This window comes from Chelonoidis abingdonii, chromosome 13, assembly GCF_003597395.2.
Source record: "Chelonoidis abingdonii isolate Lonesome George chromosome 13, CheloAbing_2.0, whole genome shotgun sequence".
Lineage (NCBI taxonomy): Eukaryota > Metazoa > Chordata > Testudines > Testudinidae > Chelonoidis > Chelonoidis abingdonii.
Window position 1 is genome coordinate 33,197,820 of NC_133781.1, and position 19,557 is coordinate 33,217,376.

General features: G+C 40.2%; 1 protein-coding gene across 2 annotated transcripts in view; it reads right to left on the reverse strand.

Annotated features, from left to right (window-relative positions):
• Nucleotides 1-4,465: 4,465 nt before the first annotated feature.
• The window catches only part of CSNK1D (casein kinase 1 delta), a 44,208-nt gene continuing 29,116 nt past the window's right edge, over nucleotides 4,466-19,557 (reverse strand). The window contains exons 9-10 of one of the 2 annotated variants that reach the window (XM_032791742.2): nucleotides 8,483-8,547; nucleotides 4,466-6,671 (exon numbers count right to left, since the gene is read on the reverse strand). In XM_032791742.2, coding sequence (XP_032647633.1) covers nucleotides 8,515-8,547 — 33 coding nt within the window. In that variant the 3' untranslated portion in view covers nucleotides 4,466-6,671; nucleotides 8,483-8,514. The remainder of the gene's footprint in view (nucleotides 6,672-8,482; nucleotides 8,548-19,557) is intronic. The other variant, XM_032791741.2, reaches the window with a different exon arrangement.

Below are 19,557 nucleotides of genomic sequence, written 5' to 3' on the forward strand. Positions count from 1 at the left end.
CTAAACCACCCCCATTGCAACTTGAGACCATTACTCCTTGTTCTGGCATCTGGTAGCACTGAGAACAGTCTAGATCCATCCTCTTTGGAACCCCCTTTCATGAAAGCAGCTATCAAATCCCCCCTCATCTCTTCCGCAGACTAAATAATCCCAGTTCTCTCAGCTGCTCCTCATAGATCATGTGCTCCAGCCCCCTAATCATTTTTGTTGCCCTCCGCTGGACTCTTTCCAATTTTTCCACATCATTCTTGTAGTGTGGGGCCCAAAACTGGACACAGTACTGCAGATGAGGCATCATCGAATGCCGAATAGCCGGGAATGAATCATGTCCTTCGATCTGCCTGGCCAGCCCAAATGTATACAGCCAAAATGTTGTTAGCCTTCTTGGAACAAGGGGACTCTGTTGACTCAATCCAACTTCTCGTCCAGTAACCTTCGTTCTTTTTCTGCAGAACTGCTGCCTTAGCTGCTTGGTCTTATCTGTAGCTCTGCATGGGATTCTCGATCCTAAGGTGCAGGCCTCTGCCCTGTCCTTGTTGAACCTCTTGCTCATCAGATTTCTTGTAGTCAATCCTCTAATTTGTCTAGGCCCTCTGTATCCATCCCTACCTTCCAATGTATCTACTCACTTCCTCCAGTTTAATGTCATTGTCAAACTTGCTGAGGGTGCATCCAACCATCCTCCAGATCATTAATAAATACCCCCCCCCCCCCCTCATAGACTCTAGGACTTGGAAGGGACTCGCGGAGGTCATAAGTCAAGTCCCGCTGTCTCAATGGCTAGGACCAAATACTGTCCTAGAACATGCTGTACAATTTATCTAACCTACTCTTAAGAATATCTTCAGAGATGGACATTCCACAACTCCCTAGGCAGTTTCTTCCAATGTTTAACACCTGACAGTTGGAACTTTTCCTAATGTCCAACTAAACCTCCATTGCTGCAGTTTACAGCGCATTGCTTCTTGTTCTATCTTAGAGGCTAAGATGAACAGTTTTCTCCCACATCCTTGGACTCCTTTTAGATACTGAAAACTGTATCATGTCTCTCGTCTTCTCTTTTCCAAACTAAACAACCCAATTCTTTCAGCCTTCCTTCAATAGTCATGTTCTCCTAGATTCTTGTTGCTCTTCTCTGGACGCCTCTCCAATTTCTGAATTTCTCCACATCTTTCTTGAAATGCAATGCCCATGAATGGACACAATACTCCAGTGAGGCTGAACCAGTGCAGAGTAGGAGCGGAAGAATGAAGCTTTCGTGTCTTGCGCAAACCAATACTGTTAATGCATCCAGGATCAATGTTTGCTTTTTTTGGCAACGGATCACACTGTGAATCATATTTAGCTTGGTGGTCATTATAAATCATAATAGATCACACTCAAAATATCAGCCCTCACATACATTTACTCAGAGATCCAACTCCACTTCATTCTGTATGTGTGAACTGATTGTTCTTTCCTAGTGGAGACTTGCTTTTGCATCTTGTTCTTTATTTTAAACTTCATCCCTGTCTTTAACTCAGACCATTTCTCCATTTTGTCCGAATCATTTTGAATTTTGAAACTAAATCTCCAAAACAGTTGCAATCCTTCCCATGGTATCACTCTGCAAACTTAATAGCATACTTTCTATGCCATATCGTAAGTCATTGAATCGAGATATTGCCACAGAGCCGGCCCAAAACAGACCCCTGCGGAACTGCACCGTTATACATTTCCAGCAGGACTGGAAACATTAATAACTACTGAGTAGCAGTTATTTATCCCCCCCCCCCCACCCCAACCCCACCCCCCCCCCCCCCCCCCCCCCCCCCCCCCCCCCCCCCCCCCCCCACACCCCCCCCCCCCCACCCCCCCACCACACCCCCCCTACACCCCCACCCCACCCCCACACCACCCCCACCCCCCCCCACCACCCCCCCCCCCAACCCCCCCCCCCACCCCCCCCCCCCCCCCCCCACACCCACCCCCACCAGTTAGCACCCCTTATAGTAGCCACTCTAAGGTTGTATTTGCTTAGTTTATCATAAGAATATATGCGACGTATCAAAATGTCTTACTAAAGTCTAAGGTTACCAATCACCTCTTCTCCCTTCATCACAAGGCTCGTTATCCTATCAAAGAAAACTTATCAGAGTTGGTTTGACACGATTTGTTTTTACAAATCCATCCTGGCTATTCCTATAATTTACCGACTTCCAAGTGTTTGCAGATGATTTCTTAATTTCTTGCTCATTAATTACTGCACAGAAGTTAAACTAACGGTCTGTAGTTTCCGGGTTTTTTATTTCCCTTTTTTGGTAGATGGCACTATGTTTGCTGGCCTTTTCAGTCTTCTGGAATTTCTCCTGTTTTCCATGATTTTCTAAAGGTAATCACAGCTACGCACGGCTCCAGCACACCTCACTTCCTCTGATTCAGCCTCCCTATTCGGGGAGTATTCTAGATGCATTCATACAGGCCTGGTGTTGCACGGCATTAACTTTTCTAAGAGATTTTTACTTGTTCTTTTTTTATTTTCCTCTTCTAAAACCTATCCGCCTCTCATTAACATGCACTGTTAGGCCATTCTTCGACTTCTCGGGTTAAGCCCGAAACAATAAGTCTATAAGCCATCTCTGCATTTCCAGTCCTGTTATACTGTTTCTCCCTCCTCACTGAGCAGTGGGCCTACCCTGTCTTTGGTCTTCCTCTTGCTTCTAATGTATTGATAAAAAGTCTTCTTGTTTCCCTTTTGTTCCCGTAGCTAGTTTGAGCTCTTTTTGTGCCTTTGCCTTTCTAATCTTGCCCCTGCATTCTTGTGTTGTTTGCCTATATTCATCCTTTGTAATTTGTCCTAGTTTCAATTTTTTACATGACTCCTTTTTATTGTTTAGATCATGCAAGGTTTCATGGTTAAGCCTAGGTGGTCTTTCGCCACATTTTCTATCTTTCTTACCCTGTTTTTAAGATCCTTGATGCCCTATAAGAGTCTGGAAACCAGTTACCACTAGGTTTGGTTATGCTTACTGTGTATATGGTGCCCAAATCAATGTTCCTTAAAAAAAAAAAAAAAAAAAGTCAAAGGAGATTGTTCCCATGGAATACTGCATACATGGCAAGGCTGGATTTTTTTTTAAATAATGCATTTCAGCTCTGAAAGTGCAAAGTAACCCTCACCTTTCCAGGCTTTGACAGAACATAATTTGAATAATTCTTTCAACTATGACACATATGACCTGAAGAAACTTGTGAATAATTATAATTTTGAAGATTAAATGCCAGAAAACAGTGGTTTGTAATACATCTGCATCAGAACTAACATACATACTATTAGGACTCTTCAGACTCAGGTTCAATTCTCTATACCACAGCAGACTTCCTGTGTGAGACCGCTGGCAAGTCACTTAGCCTCTCTCTGCATCATTTCCTTATCTGTAAAATGGGGAAAATACTTTTCTACCTCACAGGAGTGTTGTAAGGATAAATACATTAATGCATTTGCAGTCTACTGCTGAAAAGCTCTCTAACAGCTAGCTAGCTATTATTACTAGTGATATGAAATAAACATCCTCCATTTTTTCCCCTACAGCTCCTACCAGTCAATTGTAAGTCTAACAGCTCAACAATTGTTTTCCCAAGCCTCATATCAATATACAGTTATACCTGATAACAAAAGAACAATGAATGCTGAATACTTGGAAAAAGCTTCTTTATAAGACTGTAAACTGAAGCAAACTATATTTACTATATTTATAGTAAATAAATAATACTTTACCATTAGGGAAAAAAGGCATTCATTTCAATGAGAAGAAATGGGCTACTGCTATACAATTAGGTCTTTATTGTCTCAGGGGCTACCTGCAGTTATTGGTTTGTTACTCCTTTTCCCCATCATCTTCATTGGATCAGGCACTAAATATTATATACTCTGGGCTAGGTCCTTAGTTGGTATAAGCTGACATAGCCATCTAAACCTACAAAAACCCATAGCTGAATCATGGCTTTTCAATCAACACTTGCAGTAGGAGAAGACCAGATTGGGGGAGAAGTCCTCTCCACCAGAGCTGGCTGAGGCAGTCACCACACTTCTGGGCGCACGTGTCACTTTCAAGATATACTTTCCCTTAGACATGCCAACCCAATTTTGCTGGTTAGTGCAGAGAAGATGGCCATCACACTGTCCTTGCCCCCTCCTTACCTTTAAGAAAGATATCATTTTAGGCACTAGTTTTCAATGCTCAGCATTTGCGAAGGACTGAATGTGACTGACTAATACCTGCACAGGAGCGAGGGCCTTTTGTGTTCTCTCCCAATGTATGGTTAGTCTAAATTTAGGCCTGAGTATTCCATGTGGAGTACACACTGCAATCTTCTTGCTAACATTTCGGTATTACCTTGATTTTTGCATGTCCTCAGTAGTATGGAATTTGCCTGTGTATGTGTTGAGAATCCATTAAAAAGACAAATTTCACCAAGAAAAAAGTAGAAGTCATTATGAATTTATTATTTACACAATTGGTAAAGTACACAAATACAGTAATAGTACAAATGAGGTGTTCCGAGATACTGGTTACCAATACACACGTTTATACAGACATTGTAACTATTTTTTGCAGGTGATGGGATGCAACTATTGTGAAAGGGCAGGAACAGCCCACAACCAAGTACAATTCTAGAAATTTGCATCAGTCAGCTTTTAAGTACAGTACAGCAATTTAAAGTTCTGGATACAGAGGAAGGAAAAAAAGTCTGCCTTTTTAAGTCTCTCTAACATTACATCATTAACCACACATATTTACAAAGAAAGTACAGTGAAATGTAGAAGTGTACAAATGGTAGTGCACATGCCTTAAGTCCTGAAAACTACAGTAACTGAGTAAGGGATTCTGTTATGCAAAATTATCCACGGACCAAACTTTTAAACCTTTCCATTGCACTCCCCCAAAACACAGGTTTCCCCCAATGAGATCTACAGCAAGCACAAGCAATTAGTTAGCATTCTGAAATCTCAAGAAAAGTGACTGACAGATATAGTCCGTGGATTTTGGATAGAAAAGGAATTTGCAAAACTCTGGAACAATAAAAACTATCCTAACAAAGTTTGAGGCAAAAGGAAAACATTAATCAATTTGTTTTTAGCTACTGTTTCCAAATAGGATGGAATCTTTCTAACAACACTTATGTATTGCACTTTCATTTTCAAGAGGGAAGCTGACATTAACTTTGCTTGAGTACGACTAATAATTCTACTTTTCTAGTTCCTGCAAGGATAAAATATTTAGCATTACTTTATGAAAATGTTTTAAGTTAGAAACAATGTAAAGATCCTTCCCTATTCCTTAATAGGGACATCTGCCAAGGGCACTTTTTATTTTGGACATTCTAGGCATATGAATAAGTTATTTAACTCCAGAAAAAGAAGAGCAATCCCAGAAATAAACAACTTGTATTATATTATGAATGTAATTCACACCTGAGAATCAGTTCTCAGGATTTCACAGCAGGAATATTTTGTTTATAATTCCTTTCTGAGTCTTGGTAATACACAGCAGACCAGAATTACTTGTTTTTATGTATGTGGATGCTGAACCAAATGTACATAAATTCATTCAGTCTGCAATGGCAGTAATTCTTGTTCCACTTGGCAACTGTCTTCAAACCAGCCAATCTCACAATGTAGAAAACTGGATCTTACCAAGGAAGAGTGTTTTATACACAATCCTCCTTCTCTAATGAAGGAGAAACACATGCCATGCTTACCATCTCTAAATTCCAATAAATTCCTCTTAAATATCAGAGCCCTTCTCTCTCTTTATTCTTCACATTCTTTAGGAATAAGTTATCTATCAGTATCACCATCTGTAAAGAGCCCAGACACTTCTTTTGTATCTTCAGTATCTTTTGTTTTCTCTGACTGTACTAGAGAAGAGTAAAAATTCAAAAATGTTTCTGTGTTTCATGGAGAGTTCCATTTAAAATGTGGAAGAAGCAAAGTAATAAAACTAATGCATATTAAAAAACTTTCAAGAGAACTCCCCTACCCCACATCCCAAATGGGACCATACAAAAAAAAGTAAACAGTTTAAATAAAATCAAATGGTTTTAATTAATTTACATATTCCCTGCCAGGCTAAATTTTACAAGAAATTTCAAGTCATTGTCTTTAATTCAGGATTGTTCATATCTGACATTTTTAAATCAGACAAAAAAAGCAAGACAGAATTCTTTACACAGAATTAAGCCAATAATCTTAGCAAAATGATATAAAATTTTCTTAAACCAACCAGGTAAAAGATTTATAGTTACAGTAGAATAATAAAAAGGGGTAAAGTCTGCCACCTGTGGAGGGAGAACTGAAATGGCTATTCAACAACAGGCGGTTAACTCTGTAAACCATTTCTTCCTTTTCCAGCCCTGTTACTACAGAGTTCACTTAAGGTCACTGGGTTTCTGGCAAGAGCCTCTTTTAATGGCAGCTGTTGGAGTCTGTCCACGTTCCTGCAAGTATCTCTTTGTAAGTGGCATGGAGAGCTCCAGTTGCAATGTTTCTGCTCTAGGTTGGGGTATTTTTGCTAATAAAGCCATTGGTAACATAGGCGATCAGCCATGCATTATCTGCCTCTATGGCAAAATTATTTTCATCGGTGCACAGCAGACTGGAGAACACTGGTAGCCACACAAGCAGGAATCTATCAGAGCCAAAGAACAAGGTAACATCAGCACAAATTATTTTAAGTAGCACATAGATGGTGATATCAAAAAATTGTTTCAGTCACTTGTTGCAAAACATCTGGGCATAAAAACCCTGTTAAAAGAAAAAAAATGATCTTTCCAGAATCTATAATCCAATGGATTACACAGGTTATTTCATACCTACCTGCAGCCATATCACATTATCTGCATTTTCCTTCTGTATTAAGGTTAACACAGAAAATGCACCTCTTCAGCAAAAACAGAGTTTGAAGAACAAATAAATCACAGCAAAAACATGCACGCAAAAAAACAACAAAACCAGATTAAACTGCTGAGCTCTCAAAATAAAACTGATAGTGATTCAAGGCTGAAGAAACCCATATGGAAGCATAAAGTTAAAGATATGTTTAAAAAATAGAGCTCTTTGGCTTTTTACTGGTGATGCCATATTAAACACATTTCACAATATTATTTACTTAGCTTGAGCTTGTCTCAAGTAACATACTGCCCACAGAAAGTTAAAGGCATCACACATTTAATTTAAGAAGTTACAACTGTCAAAGTAGCAATATCACTCTAAGATAGAGAAGCAGAGTCTTCAGTAGCTACCACATTTTTCACACAAAGGTCAAGCACAACAGACAAGATCTTGATCCGGCTGGTTTCCTGCTGTCGTAACTCATGCAAGATTTGCATTGACTTCAGTGGATGATTTGCTTGAGTAAGGCCTAATGACTGGGGCTCTAAAGTAAACTGTCATTTGCAGACAGTTTTGAATATTACAATAATTCAAGAAAGAAGAAGCTTCTGGAGTGAACCAAGTAAACAGAAATGGAGAAAATTAAATAAAAAAGAGGAAGAGAAGGATGCTACACCAACTGCATATGTAGAATTAGTGCAAGCTGGAGCTTTATAGAGGAAGTAAAGCAGCAGAAAGAACTACAGAATTTAACAAGGAACAGAAAAATAGGATTGCCTTTTTAATATATAGCAAAGAAGCAGCTTCTAAAATAATTTAAGAGTCGGTATCCTTCAACAGTGAGGTACAGATTTTGACCCCCAAATGTTTCTATTGCTAAAAACACAATTGGCTTAAATACTAGAAAACTGCGCACAAAGGCAGAAATTATTTCACTATCCACTGGCAAAGGATTTTGAATGTCCAAGTTCAAGTCTGCTTATATTTAAGGTGCTCATGTTTCAGCTACACTAAAGAGAAGTTCATCTGAAAATGTTTTTAATCTCTGGCAGCTCTAAGGGATGGAAGAGAATTTAAAAACAGAGAAAAATGAAGGCTACTTTAATAACTTGTTCCACTCATGCCAAGATAAAGCTTTACTTGAATTAGTTAATTTTGTTCTCCAAGACAAGTCTTCAGAACAAGTAATCTGTTTTCATAATTTTAAAAGATCAATCTAGTTTAGAATGGATGTCTGAGATTGTGAGCATAATTATAGCGTGACTAGTGGTTCTAGGATAGACTTGGTTTAGAGTTGCTGGTCTGCTTATTTTATTAGCAATTCCTTAAAAGCCATAGGAGCTTCCCAAACCACCAATTTTAATTAATTCTGCTAAAGAATTTAGGAAGAATAGTAGAAAATACTTCAGCTCTTGGAAGGATGTTTACTTTTACAGTCAGAAGGAATCCTAATGCCATGTCAAGTACCTGACATCTGAGCGTAGGGCATAGAGATAAAATGTACAATTGTAAGAGTTAATGTGAAGAGGAAGAGCCAAATCCAATGTTTTCACAGGATTTAATCCCACCCAATCCAAAAAGATTTGGGTCTAACAAGAAGGGACTCACCCAGTGCTGCCTTCCAACGAGGAGACGAGCAGCTACTTGCCATGATGTTCGAAGGGAATGCTATTCTGAGGTGGGGGGAAAAGACAGCAATTTGTAACGTTCTACTGTCCAAATATATAAAGTTGACTACAAAATCCAACCTAGATTTGCAGTTGAACCTACATATACTTTCCAAAGACTTTAATTTCAGATTGCTACAAGACTTGTTTTTGTACGAATAGCTATTTTAAAAGGAACAAAAACATTCTTCTTCAAAGAAAGCTGAAATCTCAGGGTTTGAGGAGTTATGTAGAAAATGATTCCTATAAAGATTAACATATGAATAAAGATTCTCTCATTAGGAAGTGAACTGTATTTTGGGGGTGCATTTTTGTTCCAGCCTCTATTTTAGTTCAATAAAGTGAACAACACAGATTGTTAATTGCCAGTGCTGGCCATTGATTTAAAAACATTTTCCTTTGTCCAAGAGACTTATTCCATTATTCCTTTACTCTAAGTATTCTAAACCTTTTCCTCTCAACTAGAGAGAGAATTCTCAATCTACTATTAACATAAATAGGAGTTGTGCAAGAGCTAGATCCTGCAAGGTGCTATGCATTCTGCATCCAGCAAAGCACTTACGCACGTGCTTAACTTTAAGCATATGAGAAGTTCCATTGAAACAGTCTTACAGAATTGAGGCCTGAAGAGAAACAAAGGTTACTCACCTGTTACTGGAGTTCAAGACAACCTCTGCACATTCACTTGCCTGAGATGTGCCTGATTGTACAGTCTGGACTGGAAATTTTAGTAGCAGTAAACATGGGAGCGCTCATGCACCCACTATCCTTCCATCACTATTCTTAACACTCAAAAGGTGTAGCTATAAAAAGGTAGGATCGCATGCTGACTGCCTCAGGTACACCTTCTCAGATCCAAAGTTCATAGATTCATTTTAAGGCCAGAAGAGACCATTAGTTCATCTAGTATGATATCCTACTTCACACAGGCCACTTCTTCCAGTTACCTCTGTGCAGCCCATTAACTTGTGCTTGACTAGAGCATATCCTCCAGAAAGGAATCCAGACTTGGATTTCAACACATTAAGAGAAGGAGAATCCACCATATTCTTTTGCAGTTTGTTCCAGTAGTTCATAATCCTCACTGTTAAAATATTGTGCCTTATTTCTAATTTCAATTTGTCTAGCTTTAACTTCCAGTCACTGGTACTTCTCATGCGTTTCTCTGATAGATTTAAGAGTCCTTTCGTAGCAAGTATTTTCTCCCCATGAAGGAACTTGTATACATAGTGATCAAGTCACCTCTTGAACTTTTTGATAAGCTAAACAGACAGAGCTCCATATCTCTCACTGTAAGGCATTTTTTCCAGCCCTCAAATCATTTGAGGCTTTTGTCTGCATCCTCTCCTTTTGAAATGTGAACACCGAAATGGGACAAAGTATTCCAGTATCACTCTCATTAATGCCATATACACCTCTACCCAGTGATGAGCTGCCAAAATCTTAACAACCAGTTCCCTACCGGGTCCTTCATTCACACGGGGTCTTCAGCAGCACTTCGGCGGCAGGTCCTTCAGTGCCGCCTGTCAGAAGCATAATTCCTAATTCTGAACCTTAGAGTCCAAAATGTGGGTGCCTGCATGAAACCTCCAAGCTTAATTACCAGCTTGGATCTGATAGCACTGCCACCAGCCAAAAATTTCCCGTGTTTGGCTCACTCTGGTCTCCCCAAAACCTTCCCTGGGGGACCCCAAGACTCAGATGCCCTGAGTCTTACCACAAAGGGAAAAAAACCCCCTCCCCTTGTCTTCTCTTTTACTTCCTCCCCAGGCTTCCCCTCCGTGGGTTATCCTGGAAGATTACTGTACTTAAACTCCTTGAATTACAAAACAGAGAGGGCAATTTACCTTCCCCCCTCCTTCTTTTTCCCCCTCCCAGTCTTTCCCTGAGAGAGACCGTAATCCTGGCACAGAGGATTTCTATCCCTAAGTCTCACTTAGAAAAGAAACCAACAGGTTTTAAAAAGAAAGCTTTAATAAAAGAAGATAAGACATAAAAAGGTCTCTGTATCAATAACAATATACAGGTCAATTGCTTAAAGAAAATAGAATAAAGCACCTTATTCAAAAAGAAATACAATTAAACATCCAGCAACTACACATATGTAAATACAAAAAACATAAAAGCCTAGCTGTTTTCTACCTTTGTACTCACAACTTGGAACTGAAGATTAAAGCTTGAAGATAGAAAGATTCCTTCACAGCTGAGAGACAGACAAAAGACACACACAAAGGACACACACCCAAACATTTCCTCCCTGAGCTTTGAAAATCGGTTTCCTGACTGGTCCTCCTGTCAGTGTTGGTTCCCTTTGTTAACCCTTTACAGGTGAAAGAAACATTAACCCTTAGCTATCTGTTTATGACACCGCGAAGACCCGGAGCGATGAAGGACCCGCCAAAGTGCCATGAAGACTTGGAGCGCCACCACAGTAGTAAGACCATGTTTTGTGTTTTTTTTTTTTTTAAGTCATCCTGCCGGGCCCTGTCAAACTGTAAAATCGGGCCCGCACTTCCTAAAGCTGGCCCCGCACATCGGGGTTGCAAAATTGTATCAGAGCCAGGAAGGAAAGCTGTGCCTCCAAAAACAGCTGTCTCCCCCATCCAATACCCCCACGTCCTGCCTCTGACTGCCCCCCTCAGAACCTGCAATCCATCAACCCACTGCTCCTGTCCCTGACAGCTCCCCCTAGAACCTCACTGTTGAATAAGCTGACTGCATACATACATATGTAGCCAATAAGTCAGATTTAATAGTCTTTATTGGATTCTGATATTTATTGCAAAACTGAACTAAGTGCTTGATGAGCAGTTTTACAAGCACTATATGAATTGAAGCTAGCAGTTACATTAATTTAATCTCTGTTCTGTGGATATGATGAAAAAGCTTGGGAAACATTTAGACAGTAGCCATGGCAAATGTTTACAGAACACCATTGTGGGTAAGGGATTATATTAGTGTGACAAAGTTCCCCTCTCACCTTGGTGGGTCCTGCGCTTATTGACAGATTTGCTCACCTCAGTGATCTCCCCACAGTCTGGATCAACTCTCCTGTGTCGATCAGGAGTTAGGAGGTTTGGGAGGAACCGGGCCTCCTCTACTCCGTTCCAGCCAGGGCCCATGGATTGCAGCTGTCTACAGTGCCTCTTGTAACACTTGTGTGACAGCTACACCTACCTGGCTACTTCCCAATGGCCTCCTCCAAACACCTTCTTATCCTCACCACAGGACCTTCCTCCTGGTGTCTGATAACGCTTTGTATCTCCTTAGTCCTCAGCAGCAACAACCTCTCAGTCTCAGCTTCTTGCGTATCTTGCTCCCAGCTCCTCCCACATACTCCTCTCCTCTGGTTCTTCCCCATCTGACTGGAGAAGCTCCTTTTAAAATCAGGTGCCCTGATTAGCTCTGCCTTGATTGGCTGCAGGTGTTCTAATCACCTGTCTGCCTAATTGTTCTAGCAAGTTCCTGACTACTCTAGTGAGATCCTGCTCTGGTCACTCAGGGACAGAAACTACTCACTGCCAGTGACCAGTATATTTCCCTCTACCAGACTCCTGCACCCCACTGGCTGGGTCCTGTCACAATACTACAGCCGTGGCTGTAATATAAAGAAATCATGTTTTAAACAGTTAGCCAATGAGAAACTACAGTATTTCTATTATAACAGACAGATCTTAAATCATTGCCTTTCTTCCTGATGTGTTAAAGCAATTACACTGGTTAATAAATTCAAAGATAAGTTTTGTTTTTCCCTGTCACAAAGTGTAACGGACAGATCCTCTTAGATGCTGGGTAATATAGTCTTACCGTTATCTCTCAACTATTTTTCTATGTAAAACAAGTTACATATTTAACCCTGTCTTGAAACAGAGAGATGATTACATGAATAAAAAATATAGGCTTAAAAACAGAACATAGATGGAGAAAAATGAGGCAAAATAGAAGAAATGTAGAGGAGAGATTTTGCTAGGTGAACAACAGCTATTATTTAAGAGTATACAGACAGGCAATCATTGCCCCTTAGATCCCATCCCTCCCCTGCCGCGCCTCGTCACCCCCCAATTCCCTCCACCCTGCAGCCTCGTCACCCCTGCTCTCCCCTCCCTGTTTTACCCGTGTGGCTCGACAGGCTGCCAGCTGCAGTCGATCTTCCTCAGAGTGGCTGTTGCTAGAGACAAGATCCTTGGCTCTGTACAGCTGGAAGACCGAGCGTCCGGTGCCTAAGCCGCTCCTCTCGTTGCCCCGCAGCCCCCTTGTCATAACTAGATAGTAAGTAAGGGTTAAGTTTCTTTTACCTGGAAAGGGTAACCAAACATCTGACGCAGGGGACCAATCAGAGAACTGGATTGTTTAAAGTCAGGGGCGGAATCTGTATACTCTGTGTCTTTTTTGTTTCTCGGCTGCGAGTAAAAGGTTTCCTCCTAACTCCTTCTTATTTAAATATTATACCAAAAGTCTGAGTACAAGAACCCCAAAGCAATTCGGCTGTGAGTGACTTTGGGTGACGAATAGATGTGGATGGCTGTGTCTTTTTTGTTTTCTCGGCTGTGAGTTAACAAGCTTCCTCCTATACGTGCATCTTATCTCCAAGTGTCTACACATCTGTGAGTACAAGGGAACCCCCAAGCAATTCGGCTATGAGGAGCTTTGGTTGTACTTACATGTATGTGGATTGGTTGGACTGGTTTAATTGGGCTATCTTTTAAATCAGACTGTTCTTTTCATATTTTCTATAAGCAGAGCTGTATTGAGTTTCTTAATGCAAGATTATTGTTCTATATTTTCTTTCTTTTTTATATAACTTTTCTTTTAAAACGTGTGGAAGTTTCTTTTCCTAGGAGCAAAGGGAGGGAAAAGCCAGGCTGTGGGCTATTTCCTATTGCTTTTCAGGGAAAGAGCAGCTACGGGGAAAGAGAAAAGAATCACCTCTGTATCAGGTATCTGTCTCCCTCACGGGAAGGCAGGCACGGGACACAGGCAAAGCCAAGCTGTTGGTATTTTGCATCTCAATTGTCCTGAGGGCAGAGAACGCTTATCTCTTGGGAAGCAGAGAAACCGGTTTCTTGGCAAGCCTGGGAAGGAGGGTGGGGGAAGGGAGTTTCTCCCCTGCTTTTAGCATCCAAGGCATTTGGAATCTGGGTGTCCCCCCAAGGGAGGGTTGGGGACACCAGAGAGAACTTGCAGAATTCTACTAGATCCTTGCAGAATTCTACTAGAAACACCTCTATTTAATGATTCCCCACTGACAGCTACTTTTTTAAGATCTGTCAGTTAGCCAGTTCTTAATTCATTTAACATGTGCTTCATTATTGTTGAATAGGACTAGTTATTTAATCAGAATGTCATGTAGTACCACGTAAAATGCTTTACAAAAGTTTATTACATCTATGCAGTTACTTTTATCATCCAAAAATCTCAAAGAATGAAATAAAATTTGCTTGACAAGACGTATTTTCCATAAAACCACGCTGATTAGCATTATATTGACTTCTTTCAATTCTTTATTAATGGAAGCCTGTAGCAGCTTTTCCATAATTTTGCCCAAATTGATGTAGTTGAAATTAGCATTCCAACCAAGAAGGGAAAGTGAGCTGGGAGGTGAATGTGCAGAGGTCATCTGTAAGAACCCTGGTTACAGGTGAGTAGCTTTTGTTTCTCCTTAAAGTTCCTTTTTGGTATATTCCCACTCTTGGGAATTTGGCAAGTAGTGCTCCTCCCTCTGCATGGTCGGACGAGAATGCCTGGTTAAATAAGGATTGCGGTACTGTCTTATCAACTGAGCATCTGATCTAGATGCCAAATGGCAGATCTACAGATTTCTAATATGAGAGTATGTCTAAGGCAAGCCATAGAGAGTGCTCTGTTGCTTTTCATTAAGAATTAGGGGTATTTTAACACTCCTCAATACATAGGGGTTCGGCTTCCTTGACCACAGGTTACTGTTCCAGGAAGGACAGCTGAGTGGAGATGGGGTCCATCTGTCAAGGAAGGAGAAGAGTGTCTTTGGATAGAGACTGGCTAACCTAGTGAGAAGGGCTTTAAACTAGTTTTAATGGGGAGAGGAGACAAAAGCCTACACGTAAATCACAAACATGGACACCTGGGAAAAGGGTTGGAATGGGTGGGAGGGAGGGAAAGCATGGTCAGTTATAGCAAGGATAAAGGAGAAACAAGAGGGAACAGAGAGGGAAAAATCAAATCTTTATCTTAGATGTCTTTATACTAATTCAAGAGGCATGGGGAATAAACAGGAAGAACTAGAAATACTAGTGAATAAACACAGAACAAAAAGATGGCTACTGAATCATGGAGCTTGCAATAACCTACAGTTTGAAGGAAGCAACATATGTTTTATTAGGCTTCCGATTAATTTTCAAGCTAACTGTTGGCTCTGGTCAGGGGCAGGGTATGGCTCTATATTCAGGAGCGGCACCAGGGTTTTTGGCATCCTAGGTGGGGGTTCTTCTGCGCTCCCGATCGTTGGCGGCAATATGCCACCCCCCTAAATCCTAGTGCCCTAGGCGACCGCCTAGGTCGCCTAAATGGAAGCACTGGCCCTGTCTGTATTACAACCTTGGTCCTCTATATCACCATTTGATTTGCCTCTGGCTTCCACCTTGATGGAACAATTTTGGATTTTGTTGTAAGGAACAAGATCCTTAATGGCATGCTCTCATACTCTGGCTCTTTCATAGGAGTCTGACACCTGTGAGGCTAGGGATTTCTCCACAGTATGACCCAATGAAGTGGATTCACCCTGACTGGCACCTTAGGACTGGCTCCAGTTAAGAAAATAGACCCCTGTACCAGAGAACTGTTGGGCTTTCTGGACCCATCATCATTTGTCAGAGGGGAATCGGGTCTCCAACACTTGTGGATCCCTTAGACTTGGAGCCAGAAAGTTTAGCTGCTAATGCTTCCTCCAACAGCAATGCTTGGAGTTGATTCTGAAACTTCTTGCTAGCCCTGGTGGTCAGTCTGCTGCATACAGAGGATTAAGATAGTGAATTACCTTCCTCCAAGAAGGCCAAACAATTCACATGTGCATCTGAAATAAGAAAGATAGCAGGGCAAAAGGCATATTGCTTGAACCCCAACTTTGTGGTCTTCGGTTCCACAGTTGGGAACTGGGGGATCTGAGCCTCTGTGAAATCCTCAGCAAAAGAAAGAAATTAAAATTGCTACATAATAAACTAAAGGCAGCACCGGGAATGATCTGTTCCATCAAATGCAGGTTGGGGGAGATAGCAGTCAAACCAGGAATCTGGCCATCAGGGTCAGAAAGAACTGAGGTGGTTGGCGGGACAAGCCCCCTTTTCTAGCCATTCACTCCAAATATGTGTAGCAGCGAGAAGAGGGGCAGCACGTGTGTGAGAGCACTCCGACAAGCATTGCTACTAGAAAGTTACTTTGGTCCAGGCAGTACCATTGGTGCATCCCAGGAGTGGGGATGTGTACAGACTACCTATATCTTTCCAGATATCTTCATCTCTTACAGCTAAAACAAAACTAAAAGTAACTGGCAACATTCTCTTGGAGAACCCTTGACTGAGGTGAAACATGGCACATTTTCCTGATCAAAAAGATCCCAAATACTCAATCAAGTTTATTTTATCTTATATAAAAAGGATTCAGCACCTTTGGAGTTAAATGTGGAAAATCTCTCTTTTGGTCTGGTTGGATTGTAACAGTTAGAAAACAAAAATTCCCTAAACTAAGAGATGATTCACTATTCAAATAAAAAATTCTGAAACTTAGTTCTGTAGTGTCAATGCAAATGAGAACCTTTAACACTTTCTGCTTTATTTTGGAGCTATCACAACCAACATGAATCCAATTTTTCAGTGTCAAAAGAGGAACAATCAGCAATTTAAAAGGCAGGATTCCTTAATCATTATAAGATAATCTTAAATACATGCTTTGAAGAACATCTTGTGTCTGGAATTATCAATGAGGAAACTGCCAACAAATCTGGATGGTTTAAGATATTCATATTCTCAAATATTGTATATGATATATATTTAAATTAGAAATTGATATTAAATATTTTCCTTAACTATTCTTATAGTATCATCTATATTACATTACAAACGTGTGATTCAAATCTGAAATACCTGAAACATTTTGGAAGTCTCCAAGATCAGTGAAATTCGATAAATGCTAAATATGTTTGAAGTTTAACGGAGACCTGAAATGTTTTAAACTATGAACTAAAGTAAATAAGTTTATAGACTGAGAAACTACAGGACTTTTAAACAAAGTTTGAAATCCTTGGCTAGCTACCATGGTATGAAAATAGATTATTCTTTTCTATACTCCCTTTGGCTCCAAAATTGCAAAGGGATTCATGTATCCAGGTGGGAAAGCCCCAATATCTACATTGATCCATTTGGAAAGAATAAGGCCGTATATTTATAAAACTCTAGATGTAACAGGATTATGTTACTATACTCCTTGTACTTTAATACAGAAATGCTTTAGAAAAATGCAATGCATGAATTTGAGACAAATATTCCGTAACTACAGCCACGCTAAAGAACTGGAATGAATTACTAACCACACCAGGATTAAGAACGCTCTGAAACTTTACCATCAGGAGTTTTATTCCTTCATTACAAACAAGATACACTCAGACATGGAAGGGAATAAGAATAAAACACCACTTACTGCAATTTTTCCCCACTAATGACTTCCTTTTATGTCAACTGTTACAAAGACAATTTGAAATTCTATCAAATCTGAGAGTTAAACACCGAGTAAATACTGAAATAATGCCTATTGGGCTAGAAAAGACAATCATCTTTTCAGTTGAAGACCTCCAAGGGATTTAATAATATTAACTATACTTTGCCAAATCTCTGAACATAATAAAACCATCACACATGGGGCAGTGAAAGCTATATGATAAGCTGTATTTAATGTCCTGATGTAACCACCTCACTTACATTATTCTCACTATCTCAGCTAGGATTTATACAAATCCAGATTTAAGATTTCTCAAAATAGCTGCTTTCTGTCCTCCCAATCTGCTGAAAAAGCACCTCCTTCCTCTCCCCAACTGTACAACTCCAATCCTCCTCTGCTTTAAATTAAACGGACCACGAGACAGGTCAGTGATCTGGGACTCAAATTTCAGTAACTTGCCCTTCAGAGCTAAAAATGGAGACCATTCTCAGATTTCAAAACAGATAAACAGGACTTGTTTCTAAACCTGGATGGGTCCTGGAATATGAGACTTTAAAAGTCATTAAATTACTGTGTGTGAAGAATTTAAGATAATTTTAAAAGAGGCTTTAAAAATATATTTCCCTCTTACTTTGAGATCTGTGGGAGTGATGATATTAAGAGAGTTTGGCTTTACAAGTGAAGGAACACAAAAAACAGTCCAAATAAAGATTTTATAAACTCAACTATTTCTAAAATGTATTAAGGGTAGCTATTACTTTATATATTTATGACATGCATCCATAAATAGAAAGTTTTCCACTTCCCCATTCAGTGGGCAAGTTCAATGGTGAGAGAGACAGAGAGCTCTGTATTGTCTGTGGCTGAAGCCTAGAGGAATGTGGCCTTTGCTACAGAATTTGAACAGTGTGGATTGAATTAAGTTGTGTTTTGCATAACCCTGGCTCATTCAATGGGAGATGCATGATGTGCAGAGTACTGACTCCCACATCTACAACCCTCTTTCAATTATTTGTAATCTTTGACTCCCTCCTTCACTCTCTACTGCCAAAATCCACATTGAGGATAGTTTCCCCTGCTACAGTTTAGTATATTTCTAAAGCCAAGTAAAGTGAGAGCTCTCTGCATTGGTTATTTTTTTTGTTTGCAACGTCTAATTTTTGCAAGATTTTGGTAGGGAGAAAGTTTTTAAGTTCACTTTCAAAATAAACGTATTTGCAATTAATTCTGAATGCATTAATTCTATTATAAAATCCCAGATCATTAAATTCATTTTTTAAAATGGAAAATGTTGATTAGCACTTAGCATCTCAAAATTTGACACATTTGCAAGCAAAACGAAGTGGAATGCTAACCATGACAGCCGAATTTACTTCCCAGATAACAATATTTCTGTATATCAACTAAGGCTGTTAAAGACCTAGAAAAATTAATTATGATTAATTGTAACATTAAAAAAACCCACAATTACAGTTTTAATTGCACTGTTAAACAATAACAGAATACTATAATTTAAATATTTATGGATTTTTTCCACATTTCCAAATGTTGATTTCAAGTATAACACACAATATGAAGTATACAGTGCTCACTTAATTTTATTACAAATATTTGCACTGTAAAAAAAGAAATAATATTTTTCAATTCATCTCATACAAATACTATAGTGCAATCTCTTTGATGTCATAGTGCAACTTTGAATTATTTTTTCCCCAGCTGCACTCAAAAATAAAACAATATAAAACTTCAGAGCCTACAAGTCCACTCAGTCCTACTTCTTGCTCAGACAATCACTAAGACAAACATATTTATTTACATTTTTGGGAGATAATGCTGCTACTTATTTACAATATCACCTGAAAGTGAGAACAAGCATTTGCATGGGACATTTGTAGCTGGAGTTGCATCTGTATGCTCCTTCATGCTTCAGCCACCATTCCAGAGGACATGCTTCCATACCGATGAAGGGCTCTGCTCGATGTCCTTCCAATGCCAGTTACAAGAGTGCAATGTGAATGCGTGTTCTCACTTTCAGGTGACATTCTAAGTTCTCTGTAAGCTGCGCGGCTGTGCAGCAGGATCTTAAGGGCAGTGCAGGTGGGGAGAGGACCCCCTCCTCCACCCAGCCACACTTTACTGGAGCTGCAGGGGAGAGGACCCCCTCCCCCAGCCCAGCCACGCCTCACTGGAGCTGAGGAGAAGAGGAACCCCTCCCTTAGCCCAGCTCAGCACCACCAGAGCTGCCACGGCTGCTGCCACGGCCAGGGAGAGGCACCTCTCATTGGGCCCCAAGCTTCTGGGGGGAGAAAGGGCTGGAGAGAGTCTTCTCTC